At 38.9% G+C, this 22,598-nt stretch overlaps 1 protein-coding gene across 7 annotated transcripts in view; it reads right to left on the reverse strand.

Moving 5' to 3' along the window:
* Positions 1-22,598, reverse strand: part of ccdc57 (coiled-coil domain containing 57) — a 164,619-nt gene that overhangs the window by 32,939 nt on the left and 109,082 nt on the right. For 5 of the 7 annotated variants that reach the window (XM_059948587.1, XM_059948593.1, XM_059948592.1 and 2 more), the window contains 5 exons: positions 7,238-7,438; positions 4,923-4,979; positions 3,490-3,718; positions 3,154-3,278; positions 2,743-2,874 (listed from right to left, as the gene is read on the reverse strand). In XM_059948587.1, coding sequence (XP_059804570.1) covers positions 2,743-2,874; positions 3,154-3,278; positions 3,490-3,718; positions 4,923-4,979; positions 7,238-7,438 — 744 coding nt within the window. The remainder of the gene's footprint in view (positions 1-2,742; positions 2,875-3,153; positions 3,279-3,489; positions 3,719-4,922; positions 4,980-7,237; positions 7,439-22,598) is intronic. The other 2 variants (XM_059948590.1, XM_059948591.1) reach the window with 2 other exon arrangements.

A 22,598-nucleotide genomic window follows, 5' to 3' on the forward strand; every position in this document is an offset into this window, starting at 1 on the left:
ATTTCAAAAGGTAAAATGTTAATTAAATATCAAAATTGTCTTATTTACATATATGTTTAGATAAATACCAGTTGATTTATCCCATCCCTAACCAAAGAGACACAGAGGTCAAAAATTGTCTGCTTAGATTCACTGAAACATGGCATGCCATTTTAATAGCTTGGAATAAAGTCATTCTATGTTGTAAGGAAATTTTATGCAGTTATTTTAAAGATCAGAAAAATGGAAGTGATAAGAATTATTGAAGCAAAATCCCTGAAAGTTTTAGAAAACAATGGTAGCTGTTAGAAGCACCAACAGCATCCACATTTGATCTGCTGAGTACTTGCACCATATTTTGTTGCTGCAACCAGAAGAATACATATTTTATATTCTTGAATCTTCAAGCGTTTTTGATTAGTTTGATAGGGTAGCAATTCCCTGAGAGAAATCACTTATAGGCCATTTCACCGGGCAAGCATCTTGACAATCTTGAAGGAGCAAAATAAAAGTGAGTGGTAATTTGGCATTTTAATCCTTCCAGTGTGGAACCCTGCCAATTTGCTGTGCACAATGGTAATCCCAAAGCACACTAATAACAATTCTCTAATTTAAAAGGTTGTGTGTATTACCAATCTTGGAAAAAGATTTAGCTCAATTCTGATCCACTATCTGGAATTTAATCAGGTTCAAACTCAACTAGAAAGGCTATTTGGCACCACCTGATGGCTAAAGTAGTGACTACATCTGAAAACTAACACGATCGAACATAAAGTGTATCCTTTGCCAATCCATCCAAAATGGACTAACTGCTTTTAAAATAATTAAAAATTTTTGAAGTTCATATGAAAGTATACCTTGTCATTCAAATTCAAGGCTTATTTGTCTGTGATGCATTTTCCTATCTTGTCCTTTAAACTGTCAATTTACGCAGAATTTCAAAAATCCATCCCAGCTTTGAGTATATTCAAATGGATGAGACAGTGCTTGACTGATTGCCTTCCCATTCTTACTTTTTAATCACAGTGGGAAAACCAGGTGAGGTGACCAAGATTGTTTTGCAAGGTAGAAGGAATGCAAAGCAACCATCAGACCTTAGGTGGTGAACCAACAGACCTTGCTCTCAGAATATCCTGACACCTTACATGTTACTGTCAAGAGCTTTTGAACTGTTTTAAAATACTCATCAGTTTTTAAAATAATTTTTAAAGATTTTATTTTTATATTTTATGTAATGCCTTTTAACTATTTGCTGTTTTAAAATGAAGTAATGCAATCTTCTTCGATAAATTCTTTATTAGTCTTTTCTGCCATAAAGTACCTGACTGCTCTCTTCAGCATGTCAGTAGATTTTTGAGTTATAGGAAAAGGCTCAATACTGCAACAATAATGACCATTATGCCTATCTCTACTCACACCATTACTCTGCAAAAATTCCATATATTTGTGTTTATATTCACCAATTTCCATATCTATACAATACAGCTTATACTAGGGCTTGCAAGTAATTAATTTTATGATGTTTTTTCTCCACATTGCAGAAAAGCAAATATGGTTTTGGTCAACAATGTTAAAGAGCTGATTATTGGCTATAGGAGAAAAAGCTGGAGGTCCATGAACAAGTCCTCATTGGGAATCAGGGGTGGAGAGAGTCAGTAGCTTTAAATTCTTTGGTATTATCAAATCAGAGGATTTGTCCTGGAATCCGCTTGCAAATGCCATCAGCAAGTAGACATGGCAGTGCCTATACTTTCTTACAAGTTCCTGATGAATTACCTGGTAAGGTTCTGAAAACCTATGCCAACCAACTAGCTGGAGTATTCAAGGACATTTTCAACCTCTGACTGCTACGGGCAGAAGTTCCTACTTGCTTCAAAAGGGCAACAATTATACCAGTGCCTAAGAATAATAATGTGGGCTGCCTTAATGATTATCGCCCGGCAGCACTCAGATCGACAGTGATGAAATGCTTTCAGAGGTTGGTCATGACTAGGCTGAACTCCTGCCTCAGCAAGGACCTGTGCCCATTGCAATTTGCCTATCGCCACAATACATCAATGGCAGACGCAATCTCAATGGCTCTCCACACGGCTTTAGACCCCTTGGACAACACAAACACCCACATTAGGATGCTGTTCATCGACTATAGCTCAGCATTTAGTACCATCATTCCCACAATCCTGATTGAGAAGTTGCAGAACCTGGGCCTCTATACCTCACTCTGAAACGGGATCCCTGACTTCCTAACCGAAAGACTACAATCTGGGCAGATTGGTGATAACATATCCTCCTCGCTGACGATCAACACTGGCGCACCTCAGGGGTATGTGCTTAGCCCACTGCTCTGCTCTCTATATACACATGACTGTGTGGCTAGGCATAGCTCAAATACCATCTATAAATTTGTTGACGTTACAACAATCTTTAGTAGAATCTCAGGTGGTGCCAAGAGGACATACAGGAGTGAGATAAGCCAACTAGTGGAATGGTGCCACAGCAACAACCTGGCACTCAATGTCAGTAAGATGAAAGAGCTGATTGTGGACTTCAGGAAGGGTAAGAAGAAAGAACACATACCAATCCTCATAGAGGGATCAGAAGTGGAGAGAGTGAGCAGTTTCAAGTTCTGGGTGTCAACATCTCTGAGGATCTAACCTGGTCCCAACATATCGATGTAGTTATAAAGAAGGCAAGACAGCGGCGATACTTTATTAGGAGTTTGAAGAGATTTGGTATGACAATCTTTGTTTACCTTACAATTACCTTATCTGCAGTTTGTTCTTCACTTCCAGTTTTCCCGTTGATAGTATTCTGGCCATTTTCACTTTCTGATGAACTCTGCTGCAGAGTGATGGGAACTTTTTTGAAACGTGTCAGCTGTGCATATTGCAATTCCTGAAAACAAACAGCATTCTTTTTTAATTGAAATATTATAATAGCTACATGCCAAACTAAATTCAAATTTCAAATAAAGGAGTAAAACTTAATTGCAAAGGTACTTGACAAAGGATAACAAAGGAATAGTATATGGCTAAGGGAATCTGAAGGTTAAACAAAAACTGTAATAATAAAGTAAGTAAGTTTAAAAGCAAGCAAATTTATGATAAAAAGCATTCTGGGATTTGGAGAGGAACTTTGAATATGAAATACTAAATGCACAGAGAATATTATTACCTGGGTAGTGAGTTGGTATTGTAGGCGTTCCAAAGCAGACAGGCGATTCTGAGCTTCCTCTGCCAGCTCTCTCGGTAACTGAGTAGGTAGGTCCAAATGGCTCACTGTGACAGATGGCTGAGAAACTGTGAGAGAAAGGCATGATTACTGATTGCATAACCATATCTGTGAGTAATCGCAGTAGGTACACAACAGGGAACAGTTACACGTTATGTGGCTGGATGTGGAAATGGGTTGTGGACTTCATGTCCTGTGCAATGATGGAATTTCCTACTACCCTGTAGATTACTTGCTTTGTAATCTAAAAAAGGATTTGTGTAGTAACTGGCCACATACCACTTAATCCAGATTTAACCAGTTCCGCACGGAGTCGGTTGCCTATCTCAATCAGCTGCTGTTTGTCACGGGATAGCTGACTGATGTAGTGAGCAGCCTGCTTTAGTTTGGATCGCAAAACCAATACTTTAGAGTTTTGCTGTTGTGAGGGGTGGTTACTTGACTGTGAATGAATCAGTTGTTTTCGCAGTTGAAGAATTTCTCCTTGAAGTTCTTTGACAAGTTCATCCTGAGTAAAAGAGAAACAAGATCGAATTCACCATCTACTTCCTAAAAATAACATTTCAGAGCATTTGATAATTGAAGCCAATATCACTAGCCACATTGCTTGACATAGTTGCTTCCAAATTATTTCAGAAAAGAAGGTTAAAACTGATTTCACTTCTCTGGAGAGTTACCATAACATCCTCACCACTGTACAAGTTGTGCCCCAATTTTTAAAAATATTTTTATTTATTGAGATACAGTGTAGAATAAGCCCTTCTGGGCCTTCAAACCAATCTGCTCAGCAATCCCCCGATTTAATCTGAGCCTAATCATAGGTCAATTTACAATAACCTATTAATGTACCAACTGGTACATCTTTGAACTGTGGATAGAAACCAGAGCACTCAGAGGAATCCCCACAGTCACGGGGAGAACATACAAACTTCTTATAGGCAATGGTGGAACTGAACCTGGGCCGTCTGTACTGTAAAGCACTATGCTAACCACTACACCTCCATGCCTTTATGGATGTCAATTTTAATAAAAAATACTTAAATCACCAGTAGCTTTTGACAAACTTCTCGCTGTCCATGAAACTCAGAGCTACTCACTCTGAAAACCTACATCCCTTTCTGCTCTTCACAGATGGTGGCAGAGTAAGCAAGCAAGGTACACCTTCATTATCAAGGCAGTGAGAATGGAGACACCACAGGAAATTGTTTGCAGAAAGATTCAAAATTACTCACAGAATAAAATCAAAATATCGGAAAATTCTTTAATTTATTATTACAAATTACATTAAATAGAACAAGATCTGAAATTTCTTTACAATTACAAAACATATATTTTAGAACTGCAGAAACCCAGACTTTAACATTTTTCCTGTAAATACATGTAAACTCTCTTTTTTCAGATGATCAAATTTAATTTCTCATACTTGACTCAGAATGCATTGATGGATTACCCCATCCAATCAGATAGGTTAAATGGACTTCCCATGTTATAGAAGGTAAGTTAGTTAATGAGGTCTTAACTGTAGTGCTTGAGCTTGTGTGGTACAATGTTGCTGTAGTTAGCATTACTGCTATAAAGTTCTAGCATTCAGGTATTATCCTAAGCTCGGATGCTATCTGTATGAAGTTTGTATATTTTTCCTTTACAACATGGGTTTCATCTAGTTTTTATTGGACGTTGTGTTGAATAATAATAGTGCAATAACTACATACCTGTTCAACAACCACTGGGACACGGCCACTTGCCAAGTCCAGTTTCAGAGCTGAAACCTGCAAAAATGATTCATTTCTTGAAATGTACTTTGTAACCTTATCCTTTTAAAAACAATAGGTTGCTGCACACAGATGTGGCAAGCAATCTCCTTCTTTGCTTTCAATAGCCATTTACAAAACATGATATGCCCTATTGGGGCATTGCGACTTCTTGAGGAGACAAATTTGATTTGCATTAAGAACAATTACTAACCAAGATTCGTAACTTGCCTAGAGGTGAACTGACCTTCTGAAATTACAACAGTATGCAATAAAACAACTAAGAAAAAGCTACTTCTGAAACAAAAAAAATCTGGAAGATTTTTAGAGATGCATTTTGACAGATCTGAAGAATGGGGAAAAAAACACACACACACTTGGATAGGTGTATTTTTTTCTTCAACTCAAGGCAGCAACAACTTGCAGTTATAGCAAATTTTTAACAGAAGGATGGGCAGGAATTCACTGGCAAACCTCTGTGTCAAAAACCCAGTATCTACCCTTGTGAATGCCAGGGAATATGGGACCCCCATGCAAATTCTCAAAATCCTAACTCACTCCCTGGCTGCACTCCAACAACAGACTCCATATCAAGTCCAGTGAACTGTGGCAACTCCACACCTGTTATAGAGGGATATCTGTCCCACCATGTGAACTGCTGCTTTACTGAGGCAGACCGTTTAACAGCAATTCACTTGTACTTCTAATTCAGTACATTGGCTCTTCAATGCAATGAGGAAACCCAAGTGCAGATTGAATAACTGTTTTTCAAAACACCTGCGTCCTGTCCGCAAGATTGCACCTTGTGCCTTCAGTTGCCCGTTCCAATCCTCCATTCCACTTTTATTCTGCCTTTGTCTTTGGCATTCAACATTATTCCAGTGAAGCCCAATATAAATTCAATGATAGCACATCACCATTTAGAACAGCACAGCCCCAAGGATTTATTATTGCACTCAACAATTTCAGATAACCATCTTTGGCGTCAGAGCTGGTCGGTTCTTTTGTAAGGTCATCCAGCTGTTACATTAACTCAGTCCTCTCTCTCTCTCTCTCTCTCTAACAGCAGTACCTGACCTGCTGAAACATTTCTGGCACTCTCTTTTACTTCTGATTTCTAAATACAGCTGTGTTCTGCATCGTATGGCTCCAGTATGTTTGTTGTCTCTCTCCATACACCCCACATTCCTCTTCCTCTATTTGTCTTCACCCCGAGAGATCAAATTGGATTATCATCATTCACTTCTTCTGAGATAGTTTCAGAAGCAATTACATCACCTTGACCTATACCCTATGACAAACGTTTCTTTTGTTCCTTTCATCTCTCACCTTCTCTGCAACTTAAGATACATTCAGTTTTTACGTTTTTCTAGTTCTGATGAATAGTCATTAAGCAAAATAGTAACAATTTCTCTCTCCATGGATACTACCTAGTATAACTCAACACTTCCTTTTTCAAGCAAATGTAGCTCTTATCTCTTTGAGGGATTTCAGAACATTGCAGGAGTGATTCAGGCTGGGCTCCAGCTGTTGGTAAGTTTGAAAGTCAGGAAGCAAAGTTAAAAATTGAAGCACAGCCAAATCAGAAACTAATACATGTCAGCAAGCTGAGGGATGAATTAAAAGAATTTTCAGTGTGTTTAAGCTATGGAAGAAAGATGCTAGGAAAACATGCCAATAATTGACAGGAGCAAAGACAAGGAGGAGGTGCTCAGTATCAGATGCACTGAGGTAAGCAATGTTATATAAGTGGAATTAGCCAAAAAACTCAGGGACAAGTAGGACGTCAAGAGTGTGAGAGGTTCAGTTCAGCCTTAGGCAGTCACCAGAAAGAAGGATGGTGTCACAAAGTTAGGAACAATGTGATTTTTTTTTAGAAAGTTTCAAAAACAAGGGCATCAGTCTACTCACTTGTTTCTATTTTTCCAGGACTGGTTGTTTCACAAGAGGCAAACTAGTTCAAACACAGTGTAAGATTTGAGAGATGGTGATGAAGTAGAGCTCAACATTGTCAATGTGTACATTTAGTCATTTCTTGTGTTTTAGATTATTTTGCCATGAGGCAGTTTGCAGATAAGAAATATAAAGAGATCAGAGGTTAGGGGATAAATTTGCAGGAGAAGGAAGTGAAGTCATTGAAGATAATCCCCTTTTTACAAATCACCTTATTGAACAATGAAGGAGAGTCACAAGATTCATAAAATAAAAATAAAAAAGTCTCAAAGGACAATATATTTACTTTGAGGATTATTCAAATTATTGAGTAATGGGCTTACCTCATTGCCTAAAGCAACAGTTTCTAAGTTTTGTTGAAGGTTACCCTTAAAATACTCATCTGCTTCTTTGCGTGCTTCAGTCAACTGTAACTCCAGTTCAGCAATACGTTCATTTAGTCTTAACATTTCTGAACCAGTTCTCTGTTGCTGACTGGTTAATTCATATCGTAATTGATTAATTTCAACCTGTTTCTGGCGTGTCTGTGAAGGAGGAGAAACAGTATAGAATTCCACATTTTGATATGTAGCAGATGTAAGAAAGTTTCAGAACACCAACTGACTTGGTGTTTATGAAACTAGACATTACAAGGTTCCCTTATAATCTGAATGGCAGTTAATAGTGAGTATTCTCCACTGTGCACTGGATTAAATGACACGTAACAAGGTTAGACTATTTGGAGCCTTGCGCCTGCTTCACCATTCAATAAGACTGTAGTGCCTGTTTCCTGCAGCAAGATCATAAGGCATACAATAGAAGCAAAATTAGGCCTCTCAGCCGATTGAGTCTGCTTTGCCATTCCATCATGGCTGATTTATTAATCCTCTCAACCTTATTCTCCTGCCTTTTCCCCATAACCTTTGACCCTCTGACTAACCAAGAACCTATCAACCTCTGCTTTAAATATACTCAAAGACTGCACAGCCATCCATGGCAATTAATTCCACATTTTTGCCATCCTCTGGCTAAAGAAATTCTTTCTCATCTCTGTTCAAAATGGACATCCCTCTGTTCTAAGGTTATACCCTCTGGTCTGAGACTTGCCCTAAGAGTGTGGAAATATCTTCTCCACATCCACTATATCTAGGCCTTTCAATATCTGATAGGCTTCAATGAAATGCCCCTGCCCCTTCATTCTTCCAAACTCCAGTGAGTACAGGCCCAGAGACACCAAACACTCATATGTTAACCCTTCATGGCCAGAATTATTTTCATTAATCTCCTCTGGACCATCCGTAATGCCAGCACTGTAAGGGCCCAAAACTGCTCAAAATACCTCAACTGCGGTCTGACTAATGCCTTATAAAGCCGCAGCATCATATCCTTGCTTTTATGTTCTTGCTCTTTCTAAATGAATGCTAATATTCTATTTGTCTTCCTTACCACCGTCTCTACCTGTAAGTTAACATTTAGAAAATCCTGCACAAGGACTTCCAAGTCCCTCTCCACCTCTGAATTTTGAATTTTCTCCCCATTTACAAAACAGTCTACACCTTTTTTCCTTCTAGCAAAGTGCATGACCAGACACCATATTTCACCTGCTAATTCTTTGCCCATTCTCCTAATCTATCCAAGTGCTTCTTCAGACTCACTGCTTCCTCAACACTACCTGCTCATCCATCTATCTTCATATCATCTGCAAACTTGGCCTTAATTCCATTATGCAAATCGTTAACATTTAACCATGAAAATAAGCTGTCCCAATACCAACAGTTGTAGAACACCTCTGCCAATGAGAATAGACCCCCATTATTCAGATACTATGCTGCTGCCGGTCTGCCAATCTTCCATCCTTGCTAGTATCTTTCCTCTAACACTATGGGCTCTTATCTTGCTGAGCAGCCTCGTGTGTGGCACTTTGTCAAAGGCTATCTGAAAATCCAAGTAAACAACATCCACTAACTCTCATTTGTCAATCCCTCCTGTTATTTCCTCAAAGAATTCCAACAGATCTGTCAATCAAGATTTCCCCTTAAGGAAACATTGGTGACTTTGGCCCACTTTATCATGCACCTCCAAGTACACTGAAACCTCATCCTAAATAATGGACTCCAACATCTTCCCAACCACTGAAGTCAGACTAATTGATCTATAATTTCCTTTCTCCTATCTTTTTAAAGAGTGAAGTGATATTTACAATTTCCAGTCTTTCAGAACAATTCCAGAATCTAGTGATTCTTGAAAGATCATTACCAACGCCTCCAGGATCTTTTCAGCTACCTCCTTTAGACCCTGGGGCGTAGTCTATCTGTTTTAGGTGACTTATCTACCTTCAGACCTTTTAGCTTCCCAAGTACGAGGGGTGATTGATATATTCGTGGCCTAAGGTAGAAAGAGACAATTTTAGAAAACCTAGAACATTTATTTTTCAACCTAGTCTCCTCCTACATTTAACACTTAGTCCAGCAGTCATGGAGCATACAGATCTTGGACCTCCAGAAAGTGTCCACGGATGGGTGATTGATAAGATTGTGGCCTAAGGTAGAAGGAGATGAGTTATACAGCTCTTGTTACATGCACATGCAGGTCAACTCTTTGATTATGCAGAAAGTTGGAAGTTAATAACTCATCTCCTTCTACTTTAGGCCATAAACTTATCAATCACCCATCTGTGGACACTTCCTTGAGGTCCAAGATCCGTATGCTCCACGACCGCTGGACTAAGTGTGTAAATGTAGGGGAGGCCTTTGTTGAAAAATAGATGTGGTAGGTTTTTTAAAACTGACTCCTTCTACCTTAGGCCATGAATATATCAATATTATATCAATACCTTCACCTAGTAATAGCAACACATCAGTAAATATGTCTGCATCAGATGATATCCTTAACATCTAAGAAACCTTTTGATCTTTGTCTTGGATATATTTGATGACTGAGCCTCCATAATTGGGTGGGAAGATAAGTTTTATGATTCACTATTCCCTGACTGAAGAAGTGTGTTTTCACCTCTGTCCTAAAAGGCTGATTCCCTATTTTCAAATTATGATTCCTGGTTATTGACATCCAGACAGGGAAAACAATACTCCCAAGTGAAACTTATCAAAAAAAGTTAAAATTCTGTGTTTCAATGAGATCATCTCTCATTCTACTAAATTCAAGGGTCTCAACCCAGATTTTTAACCTCTCACTTATGTCAAATCCACCATTCCAGGAATCAATTTGATGAACCTTTGCTGAATATTTTTCACAAGTATATTCCTTCCTGAGGCTGGGGACCAGACCTGTACTCAATATTTCATATACACTCTCAGCAGAGCAATGTATAAATGGAGCATCATTGTCTCTTGTCCTCAAATACAGCTGCATAAGGGCCATTTGCCTTCCTTTACCTTCTAATAACTTGTTAACTCCCAGTGATTTGTTTTGAAGGACACCCAGGTCCCTTTGAACATTTCTCAACATTTATAAAACACTGTATGTTTCCATTTTTTAGAATATTCCACCTTAAAGGTGTTTGCCCATTCCCTTAGCCTGTGTGTGTTCTCCAACTGACATCAGCAAACATTGATATTTTACACTTAATCCCTTTATCCAAATCATTGACGAGGATTGAGAACAGCCTGGATCCCAACACCGATCCCATGCAGTATCTCACAAGTCACTATCAACCTGAAGATGATCATTCATTCTCAATGGGTGTATTCTGTTTATTTAAGCAAGACTGAATCCACCGATGCACTAGTTTTCCCCATCTATTCTACTTATTACACTCTCAAAGTTCCAGCAGGATTTGTCAATTGTGAGTTCCCTTTTACTTATCCACATTGAATTTGCCTAATCTTATTATAAATTTATGTGTCCTGTAATCACTTCCTTAATGATAGATTGTTGTGTGGTATTTATGTCAGCCTAACTGGACAATGATTTTTCTGTTCCCTCTCTTCCTCCGTTCTTAAAAAGTGGGATTAACATTTGCTATCTTCCAACCTGTGGTAACAGTTCTAGAATCTATGCAATTTTGGAAGATGACAAATAGCTAACTTTCAAAAATTTTACCTTGATCTGGGACTATATCAGCTTTCAGTGTCATTAATTTCTTCAATACTTTTTAAAACTAATGTCAGCTTCTTTGTCAAAACCTATAGTTCTCCAATATTTCCAGGAGGTTTCTTTGTGTGTCTGCCATGATTTTTAAAATTCATTTATGAGTTACGGGTGTTGCCAGCTAAGCCAGCATTTATTGCCCATCCCTAGCTGCCCTTGAGAAGGTGGTCATGAGCTACTTTTTTGAACCACTGCAATCCTTGAGGCGTAGGTACACCCACAGTGGTGTTAGGGAAGGAATTCCATTATTCTGACCCAGTGACAATGAAAGTAAGGCAATATGTTTCCAAGTCAGGATGGTAAGTGACTTGGAGGGGAATTTCCAAGTGGTAGTGTTCCCAGGTATCTGCTGTTCTCATCCTTCGAGATGGTAGTGGTCATGGGTTTGGAAGGTGCTACCTTAGAACTTTGGTGTTTTGATGCAGTCCATCTTGTAGATAGCACACACTGCTGCAACTGTACTTTCAACAGTGGAGGGATTGGATGCTTGTAGAAGGGGTACCAATCAAGTGGGCTGCCTTGTACTGGATGACATTAAGCTTCTTGAGTGTTGATGGAGCTGCACTTATCCAGGCGAGTGGCAAGTATTCCATTACACTCCTGACCTGAGCCTTGCAGATGGTGGACAGGCTCTGGGGAGTCAAAAGTTAAGTTACACACCGCAGGATTCCTAGCCTTTGACCTGCTCTGTAGCCATGGTGTTTTTAAATAGCTAGACCATTCAGTTTCCTGTCAATGGTAACCCTCAAGATGTTGATAATAGGTGATTCAGTAATGGTGATGCCACTGAATGTCAAGAAACAATGGTTAGAGCCTCTCTTGTTGGAGATGGTCACTGCATGGCACTTGCGTGTCTCGAATGTTACTTGCCACTTGTCAGCCCAAGCCTGGGTATTGTCCAGGTCTTGCTGCATTTGGGTATGAACTGCTTCACTATCTGAGGAGTCACGAATGGTGCAGAACATTGTGCAGTCATCTGCAAACATCCCTATTTCTGACCTTATGACAGAAGGAAGCTCATTGATGAAGCAGCTGAAGTTGAAGAATCCATTTTCAAAATATGTGTTTGGCTTCTCTACCATTTCATCAGTCTGTAGCATAACTTCTCCAATCTCAGTCTCTAAGATATCCACATTAACATTTGTTAATTTTTTCTTTTCTTTCCTATCTGCAAGATCTCTTACAACCTGTTTTAATGTTTCTCACTTCTCTATCCTAATATTCTGCATTATCTTTCCTTATCAATGTCTTAGTCCTCTTCTGCTGAAGTTCTCCCAAACCTCGCCTTTCCTGCTTTTTGACAAAGCTACAAGCCTTTACCTTGATTTAGTATTTTGCTTAACCTCGATACCTACAGCTGGAGTTCTCTTCCAGTTGTTTTGCCTTAAGACAACACATAGTACTTGTAAATTATAGTTTAAGTTTTTAAATTGTTAGCCACTGCTTCTTTTGCTGTCACAGTTTTCCAATTTATCATAGCCTTTGTGGTTGGCATTGTTCTGATCTAAGACTCAAGATTCAGACTGAACTAAGGCACATTATAAAGATGATGCCAGACTGTGATGTTACATCTCTGTGGCTTTCCAACATCCATTAAGACTTTGAAATACGGGCCACTTGAAACTATAACCCAGTATGTTGTTGATGCCTCAGGAAAAGGAAAAGAAACCAACTTTTCCCAGTTGTGTGTTAATCAAAATAACGGGCAAAATTTACAGGTATTGCAATAAGAGTATGATGAGTATTTGCTGTTGATAAACAGCAATGTGTACAGCCATTTTATAAGTATGATCATGCACAACTAAGGACAGAAGTAGCAAAGCTGCACTCAATAATTCCTTGCTTCTACAGAGGGTGCACTGCTTTACAACACTCACTAGCACATCATTGAGAAATCAGAATCAGATTTAGTATCACCGGCATATGTTGTGAAATTTGTTGTTTTGTGCCAGCAGTACATTGCAATAGATAATAATTACAATGGTAAGTATATATAAAAAATAAAACAGTGCAAAAAGAGAATTAAAAAAGAGTGAGGTAGTTTTCATGGGTTCATTCTTCATTTTGAAAACTAATGGCGGAGGGGAAGAAGCTGCACCTGAAACACTGAGTGAATATCTTCAGGCTCCTGTATCTCCTTGATGGGAAGAGGGCATGAACTGGATGATGGCGGCCCACAATGATACCGCCTTTTTGAGGCATGTATTTTTGAACGTGTCTATGATGCTGGAAAGGTTAGTGCCCATGATGGATCTGGCCGAATTTACAATTTTCTGTAGCTTTTTCCAATTCTGTGCAGTCGCTCCTCCATACCAGATGGTGAGGCAACTAGTTAGAATGTTGTCCCTCGTACATCTGTAGAAATTTGTGAACATCTTTGATGATGTATCAGGCTAGTGTTATGCCTTACTTGTAATTGTGTGAATATATTGGGCCAAGGATAGATCTTCAGAGCTGTTTATACCCAGGAACATGAAACTGCTCACCCTTTCCACTGCTGTGTATTCCCTCCACTTCCTCTTCCTGCGGTCCAGAATCAATTCCCTGGTTTTACTGATGTTGAGTGCAAGGTTGTTATTGCAACACCACTCAACCAGCTGATCAATCTCGCTCCTGTACACTTCCTGATCACCATCTGAAATTCTGCCAACATTAGTTATATCACTGGCAAATTTACTGATGCTGTTTGAGCTGTGTTTAGCTACTTAATCGTGTGTGTAGAGATGGTAGAACAGTGCACTAATCATGCATCCTTGAGGTATGCCATATTGATTGTCATTGAGAAAGAAATGTTATTTCTGATCCACACTGACTGTGGTCTTCCAGTGATGAAGTCAAGGATCCAGTTGCAAAGGGAGGTACAGAGGCCCAGGTTTTGGAGCATGTTGATTAGAACTGATGGTATAATTGTGTTGAATGCTGAGCTGTAATCTATAAATAGCTGCCTGACATATGTATTGCTATAGTCCAGGTAATCCAAGGCTAAGTGGAGAGCCAGTGAGATTGCATCTGCTGTAGATCTATTGTGACAATAGGCAAATTGCAGCGGGTCCAAGTTCTTGCTTAGGCAGGAGTTGATTCTGGCCATGAACAACCTCGCAAAGCGCTTTGCTACAGTAGATGTGAGTGCTACTCAATGGCAGTCATTGAGGCAACTCATGCCTGCTCTTCTTGGGCAATGGTATGATTGTTGCTCTTTTGAAGCAGGTGGGAAACTCCAACTGTAGCAGTGAGAAATTGAAGATGTTCTTGAACATCCTGCTAGTTCATTGGCACAGGTTTTATGAGGGTTCACCCTCTTGACAGATGCTCTGACGCTGGCCTCTGAGAGAGATCACAGGGTCACCAAATGCTGCAGGGACCCGCACACACACACACACACATAGTTTCATTCTCCATTTCAAAGCATGCATAAAAGATGTTGAGCTCATTTGGAATGAAGCATCACAGCCATTCATGTTGTTAGGTTTTGCTTTGTTGGAAGTAATGGCCTACAAACTCTGCGAGAGTTGACGTGCATCAGATTCTGTTGCTAACCTCAATCACAATCAAAGCAGTGTGTAAAAAGAGCTACTTTTCAGTCAGATCTGTGTTCACGATTTAAAAAGCTTTTTCTCTGAGTTGGACAATCAACATGACTGCTGTATAAAAAGAGCTACCTTTTAATCAGGAGGGCAATTGAGATTTAAAAAACAGAGCTTCATGGCATTTTTCTCTAAGCTGGACAATAAACTTCAGGGCTGTTAAAAGGAGCTAACTTTTAGTCAGGATAGCGATCAAGATTTTAAAGACAGAATTTTGCAGCATTTTCTCTGAGTTAAGGAGCAACCAATCAGCAAGAAGGAGTCATTAGAAAGGACGAAGCAGCCATTCTTGTGAGTGTGCCAGTCTTTAGAGTCTCTTTGGCTCATCAGGTTAAGCGAGATCAGGTTCAGGTGAGGTAAAGTATCTCGTAAGTTACTCTCTCTCTCTGTTCTTATTTGTTCATTCCTCATATGTTAGGACATAGTAATTTCCTGAGAATGGCTCCAGGGGCCGTGTTTTGTACTCTGTGTGGGATGCGGGAAGTCTGGGAGACCTCTAGTCTCCCAGATAAACACATCTGTACCAGGTGCACCAAGTTGCAGCTCCTGAGAGAACGTATTAAGGAACTGGAGATGCAGCTCGATGACCTTTGACTCACATGGGAGAACGATGAGGTGATAGGCAGGAGTTAAAGGAAGGTAGTCACCCAGAGGTTGCAAAGGACAGGTAGCTGGGTGACTGTCAGGAGAAGGAGGGGAAATGCACAGCCAGTACAGAGTACACCTGTGACCGTTCCCCTCAATAATAATTATACAACTTTAGATACTATTGAGAGGGATGACCTACTATGGGGGAGCTACACAGTCTGGGTCTTTGGCACTGAGTCTGGTGCTGTGGCTCAGAAGAGCAGAGAGATTAAGAGACCAGCAGTGTTAATAGGGGATTCCTTAGTCAGAGGAACAGAAACAAGGTTTTGTGGGCACGATAGAGGTACCCAGATGGCATGTCGTCTTCCTGGTGCCAGGATGAAGGATGTCTCAAATTGGGTCCATAGCATACTTAAGGGCGAGGGTGAGCAACCAGAAGTCTTGGTACATATTGGCACGATGTCAGATGTATCAGTCAGATGTCAGATCAGTAAGAAGTCAGATGTATCAGTATTACAGTGGAGTGAAGGGAATTACAGAGGCTTGAGAGAGGAGTTGGCCAGAATTGATTGGAGAAGAACTCTAGCAGGGAAGATGGCAGAGCAGCAGTGGTTGGAATATCTGGAAGCAATTTGGAAGGCACAGGGCATATACATCCCAAAGTAGAAGTAGTATTCTAAAGGCAAGATGACACAACCATGGCTAACAAGACAAGTCAAAGCCAACATAAAAGCCAAAGAGAAGACATATATTAGAGCAAAAATTAGTGGGGATATTTGAAGATTAGGAAGCTTTTAAAAACCAACAAAAGGCAACTAAAAAGTCATAAGATGAAATATGAAAGTAAGCTAGTTGATAACATTAAAGAGGATACTGGAAGTTTCTGCAGGTACATGAGGTGTAGAAGAGAGGCAAAAATGGCTATCAGACCACTGGAAAATGATGCTGGAGAGGTAATAATTGGGGACAAGGAAATGGTAGATAAACTGAATTAAGTATTTTGCATCACTCTTCACTGTAGATAACATGAGCAGGATGGTGGAAGTTCCAGGTGTCAAGGGTCATGAAGTATGTGAAGTTACCATTACTAGGGAGAATTTTATTGGGTAACTGAAAAGCCTGACGGTAGATAAGTCACCTGGACCAGATGGTATACACCCCAGGGTTCTGAAACAGGTGGCTGAAGAGATTCTGGAGGCATTAGTAACGATCTTTCAAGAATCACTAGATTCTGGAATGGTTCCTGAAGACTGAAGAATTGCAATGTAACTCCACTCTTTAAGAAGAGACAGAAGCAGAAGAAAGGAACTTGTAGGCCAATTAGTCTGACCTCAGTGGTTGGGAAGATGTTGGAGTCAATTGTTAACAATGCTGTTTCAGGATACTTGGAAGCACATTATAAAATAGACTATAGTCAGTATGGTTTTCTCAAGGGAAAATCTTGCCTGACAAATCTGTTGGAATTCTTTGCAGAAATAACAAGGAGGATAGACAAAAAAGAATCAGTCAACATTGTGTACTTGGTTTTGCAGAAGGCCTTTGACAAGGTGCCACACATGAGGCTGCTTAACAAGCTATAAGCCCATTGTATTACAGGAAAGAATCTAGCATGGATAAATCAGTGGCTGATTCGCAGGAAGCAAAGAGTGGGAATAAAGGGAGCATTTTTTTGTTGGCTGCTGGTGATTAGTACTATTTCACAGGGATCTGTGTTGGGACCTTTTTTTTACACTATACATCAATGATTTGGATGATGGAATTGATAGCTTTGTTGCAAAGTTTGCAGATGATGCAAATACATGTGATGGGGCAGGTAGTTTTGAGGAAGCAGAGAGGCTACAGAAGGACTTAGATAGATTAGGAGAATGGGAAAAGAAGTGGCAGATGGAATACAGTGTTGGGAAGTGTATGGTCATACACCTTGGTAGAAGAAATGAAAAGATTGATTAATTTCTAACTGGAGAGAAAATCTGAGGCACAAAGGGACTTGAGCATTCATTTCAAGAGATCTAGAATACAAGAACAGGGATGTGATGCTGAGGTTTTATAAGGCACTAGTGTGACCTCACCTTGAGTATTGTGAACAGTTTTGGGCTCTTCATCTAAGAAAAGATGTGCTAGCATTGGAGAGGGTTCAGAGGAGATTCACAAGGATGATTCCGGGAATGAAAGGATTATCATATGAGGAACATTTGATAGCTCTGGGTATGTACTCATTGGAATTTAGGATGGGGTGGGGGGGATCTCATTGAATCCTTTCAATGTTGAAAAGCCTAGAGAGCGAGTAGATATGGAAAGGATGTTTCCTACAGTGGGGGAGTCTAGGAATAAAGGGCACAGCCTCAGGATAGAGGGGCATCCAATTAAAACAGATGCAGAGAAATTTCTTTAGCCAGAGGGTGGTGAATTTATGGAATTTATCACCATAGGCAGCTATGGAGACCAGGTCATTGGGTGTATTTCAGGCAGAGTTTGATTGGTTCTTGATTGGACATGGCATCAAAGGTTACAGGGAGTGGGGCTGAGGAGGGGGAAAAGCTATCAGCCAAGATTGAATGGTGGAGCAGCCCCGATGTGCCAAATGGTCTAATTCTGCTCCTCTGTCTTTTGGTCTTATGGTTTTACTCAGGTCACCCCTCATTTTTCTGAATTCTAGTGGATAGAGGCCCAGAGCCATTAAACATTCATCAAATAACAAGCCGTTCAATCCTGGAATCGTTTTTGTGACCCTTACTTGAACCCTCTGCAGTTTCAGCATGTCCCTTCTAAGATAAGGCACCCAAAACTGCTCTCAATACTCCAAGATAGACATAACCAGTCCTTTATAAAGTCTCAACATTACTTCCTTGCTTTTATATTCTAGTCCTCTTGAAATGAATACTAACACTGCATTTGCCTTCCACACCATAGACTCAACTTGTAAGTTAACCTTTAGGGTAGGGGTCGGCAACCCGCGGCTCCAGAGCCGCATGCGCCTCTTTCATCTCTGTGCTGCGGCTCCCTGTGGCTTTGGAAAATAAATGATGAGTATTCAATTAAAATGTATTTTATGTTAGTTTGTTAGTTTTTGAAAAGTAATTCTAAATTTGAAGATTATAGTGATCTTGTACAATCTAAATAAAACGTGTTTTTTGTCGCTATTAATATACGTCACCACTGCCAAAGCCTGACACCTGCCAGTGCGCGATTTCTTTAATTTTTCGATCCAAGGTAGGCTGAACACAGCTCTTCAGGTGAAAGGACGTACAGCCCTGCACATGTTGGAGGATGTTTTGGCATTCGAGCGCAAGTTAACAGTGCTTGCCAGAAATTTACAGAAAGGCACATTGTCTCACTTCCCCAATTGGAGAGAGTTCAAACAAGCTCACGACATGATAAATTTGGAGTATTTACATTCTGCAATCATCGCAATGCAATCATCGTTTGGGAAACGCTTCTGTGAGTTCAGAGAGGAAAAAAACACATTATCCTTCCCGGTCACTCCCCTAAGCATCGATCCATCCCTACTGAATACGACTGCATTGGCAGGTGTGAGTCAACCTGATCTTGAGATGGAACTGGCCAACATAGCCGACAAAGACATATGGGTGTCCAAGTTTAGACGCCTGACAGCAGACCTTGAAGATGTTGCCCGTCAGAAGGCCGTTCTTGCTCAGAATCACAAATGGAGTGATATTGAAAACCTCCCCAAACTGGACAAACTTGTGTTCGAAACATGGAATGCTATCCCCGACATTTATGTAAACATTAAAAGGTATGCGCTTGGAGTCCTGTCGATCTTTGGATCCACATATGTATGTGAGCAGGTGTTCTCCAACATGAACTTTATTAAAAACAAACAACGTGCACGCCTCACAGATGACAACTTGCAATCCTGTGTAAAGATGAAGGTGACGTCATACAGCCCTGATGTGCAGACGCTGTGCGCTGAGGTCCAGGAGCAGAAATCCCATTAACCAAGTATGATAAATATTTTAGAACACTGGAAAAGGGGGGTGGAGTTTCAAGATGGCGACGTAAACATCTGCCTTTAGGCGCTCTTCATTTTTTCAACTATAATTAAATCTTTTCTAATTTAATCACATGGGTTGATACTTTTGATTAACTTTTTCTTCCTAAAATAATATTTGATCTAATCTCGACAAACTTAAAATGGCTACAAGCAAGAAATCGTCTAAGGAACCTGTATCCATCGACGCAATCTCTACTCTTTTGGACGCTAAACTGGATATTAAACTTTCGAGTCTGGAAGGCAGATTGGATGGTAGATTGGGAAGCAGACTGACAAGTTTGGAAAATAAACTTACCAGGAAAATATCCGAACTTGAAGAAGCTTATAGATCGCTTGAAATTAAACTTCAATCGCAGGCATCGGACATTCAGCGGCATGAAGATAAGATCGCGACTCTTGAAAAATCCATTTGTGAAAAAGTACGTACAATTGAAGCGTTGGAGAAGAAGGTAGAGTCGAATGCTAAAACTATGGATCAGTATAAGTTTAAAATTACTGATCTCGAAAAACGATCTCGTAGACAGAATTTGCGTATCATCGGGTTTCCCGAAAAAGTTGAGTCCGGTGATTTAACTGAATTTTTCTCTAAATTACTATGGGAAACTTTCTGTGCTGAAGGTTTGCAATCCAAACCTGTTATCGATCGTGTTCACAGAGTTGCGAGATTTTCGGCTCTGTCTGATAAACCACGAGCGGTGATTGTTCGCCTTCATTATCCTCGGGAGAAAGAGCTTTTAATTCGATTAGCTCGTAAAAAAGGCATGATTTCTTATAACACCAATTCATTCCGAATTGTTGAAGATTATTCTTATGATGTAATGAGATCAAGAATTGCTTTTAAACCAGTGATGGCAGAGATTTATTCGATTGGCCTTAAACAAGCTTTAATGTATCCAGCGAAGCTCAGAATTACGTTAAACGACAACAGTCAGCAATTTTTCAAAACACCGGAAGAAGCGAAGAAATTTGTTGAAGAATATAGATCTTCTAGTGCAACTTGAACTATGTGTCATGTTGAAGATTCCTCGGAGAGAGGGTGCCATCTCATTTTAAGTAACCTACGAAGTTGGGTTATAACTTTCTATCCCGTTCTACGTGTCTGGCTCTTAGTTTTCACTATTATCACTGTTTTATGGATGCTTTCTTAACTTTTACAATATTTTTTTTTATTCTTTTTTCTGTTTCATATATATACATCTATACCTTGTAATAATGATTTTTTTTTCAAAATGTCGTTTCTTCTTCCCATAAGACTCTGCTTTTTATAAACATTTATTTGTTTGCCTGTACTTAGAAATGGGACGAATGTTTTGAATTTTTTTAGTTTTTTTTAATATATATTGTAGTGTTTATTGAATCTTTTTTGATCCTATTTTGGTATTTTTTTTATTATTAAACTTTTTTAATAGATTGTTGAATCTACATTTATATTTTGTAAGATGGCTTTTTCAAAATGTCGTTTCTTCTTCCCATAAGTCTTTGCTTTTGAAAAGTCATCTTTCTTGCATTTATATATGAAATTTTTTTAAAGGTATATTACACTCTTAAATTTTAATGTTTATTTTTTTTGTTAAAGATTGTTTGTTTTATTATATTAGTTTTCTCATTCTGATTGACATATATTTTCTTTTTGCAACCCTATATTTAAATATGGGTGTTACATAGTTTTTTTTAAAAAGCTTTTTATGGAGCTGCCATCTTGAAATGGGGGTAAGGTTAGTGTTAGATTATGCGCTTGCCGCTTGGCTTTTCTTCGAAGGGTGGGGGGAGGGGTGGGGATCTTTTTTCACGCTTTTGCGTTTTTTTCTGCTTTTAGTTTATGGGCCAACTTTAAATTATTAATATTGTTGAGGTGTCATGTTCTCCGGTTGCTCCTGAATCTATTTTCCTTTTTCCTAAATTATGGGTTATGTGTCTTTTTAACCTATTATGATATACACAACTAATATTGGCATGATGGATAAATCTATTAATTTTATCTCTTGGAATACTAATGGTTTAAATCATCCGATTAAACGTAAAAAAATATTTAAGGTATTCCATAGATTGAACGCTAATATTATTTTTGCACAGGAAACCCATATTAGGAGGGAGGATAATCAACGTTTTTTTTGGTTCTGGAAGGGTCAACAATTTCATTCGAATTGTACCGCTAAAATTAGGGGTGTGTCTATTTTTATAGACCCCTCAATTTTGTTTACACATCACGAAATTATTTCTGATCCACAGGGCAGATTTTTGTTGATAACTGGTTCACTTTTCAATCGGAAAGTGGTTCTAGTTAATATTTATGCCCCAAATTTTGACTGCCCTGAATTTTTTAAACGTTTATTTACTTCCCTTCCTAATCTGAATGAATATATGTTGATAATGGGTGGAGATTTTAATTGTTGTTTGAATCCTTTGATGGATAGATCTAAACCTATTCGAACTCTTCCGAGTAGATCAGCCTTACTTATTAATTCTTTTATGGTTGATTTGGGAATTACAGAAATATGGCGGTTTTTGAACCCTAAAGATAAAGAATTTTCATTTTTTTCACATGTATGTCATAGTTATTCTAGAATTGATTACTTTCTTATTGATCATCGGTTATTAACGGATGTTATTGATTGTAAATATGATGCTATTACTATTTCGGATCATGCACCTTTGAAGTTATCTATTAAGATTCCGGACTTTTCCAATAATGTTAGATCTTGGAGACTTAATGCTACTCTGCTTCAAGACCCAGAATTTGTCACCTATATAAAACAGCAAATTGATTTGTTTTTCTCAACAAACTATACTGAAGAAATTGACAGAGGAATACTTTGGGACTCTTTTAAGGCTTTTATCTGTGGACAAATTATTTCGTATTCCGCTGGTAAAAGGAAACAAAGATATTTAGATATTGCTTTATTAGTGGACAAAATTAAGGAAATTGATAAGATTTATTCCGTGACTCCTACCATAGAACTTTATAAGAAGAGAGTTGAGCTTCAAATGGAACATAGTTTATTATTATCTTCTTCAATTGAAAATCAATTAATTAGGACCAGAGCTCAATTCTATATTCACAGTGATCAAACTGGTAAACTGTTAGCTAATCAATTAAAAGCTATTTCGACCAGGTGACAAATTATTAAAATTCGTAAACAAGACGGTAATTTAACCACTGATCATAAAGAAATCAATAATACTTTTCAAGATTTTTATAAATCTTTATATCAATCAGAATTTGATGGTGACCTGTCCATGATGGATAATTTTTTTAACAATTTAAATATTCCTAAACTGATTGGTGAAGATCGTAGCTTGTTTGATGCTCCTATCTCTGTGGCCGAAATAGGTGAGGCTGTCTCATCAATGAATTCAGGGAAAGCTCCTGGCCCTGATGGTTATATTGTAGAATTTTTCAAAACTTTTTCTTCT

Source organism: Hypanus sabinus, chromosome 23 (genome assembly GCF_030144855.1).
Source record: "Hypanus sabinus isolate sHypSab1 chromosome 23, sHypSab1.hap1, whole genome shotgun sequence".
In the NCBI taxonomy this organism is placed as follows: Eukaryota; Metazoa; Chordata; class Chondrichthyes; order Myliobatiformes; family Dasyatidae; genus Hypanus; species Hypanus sabinus.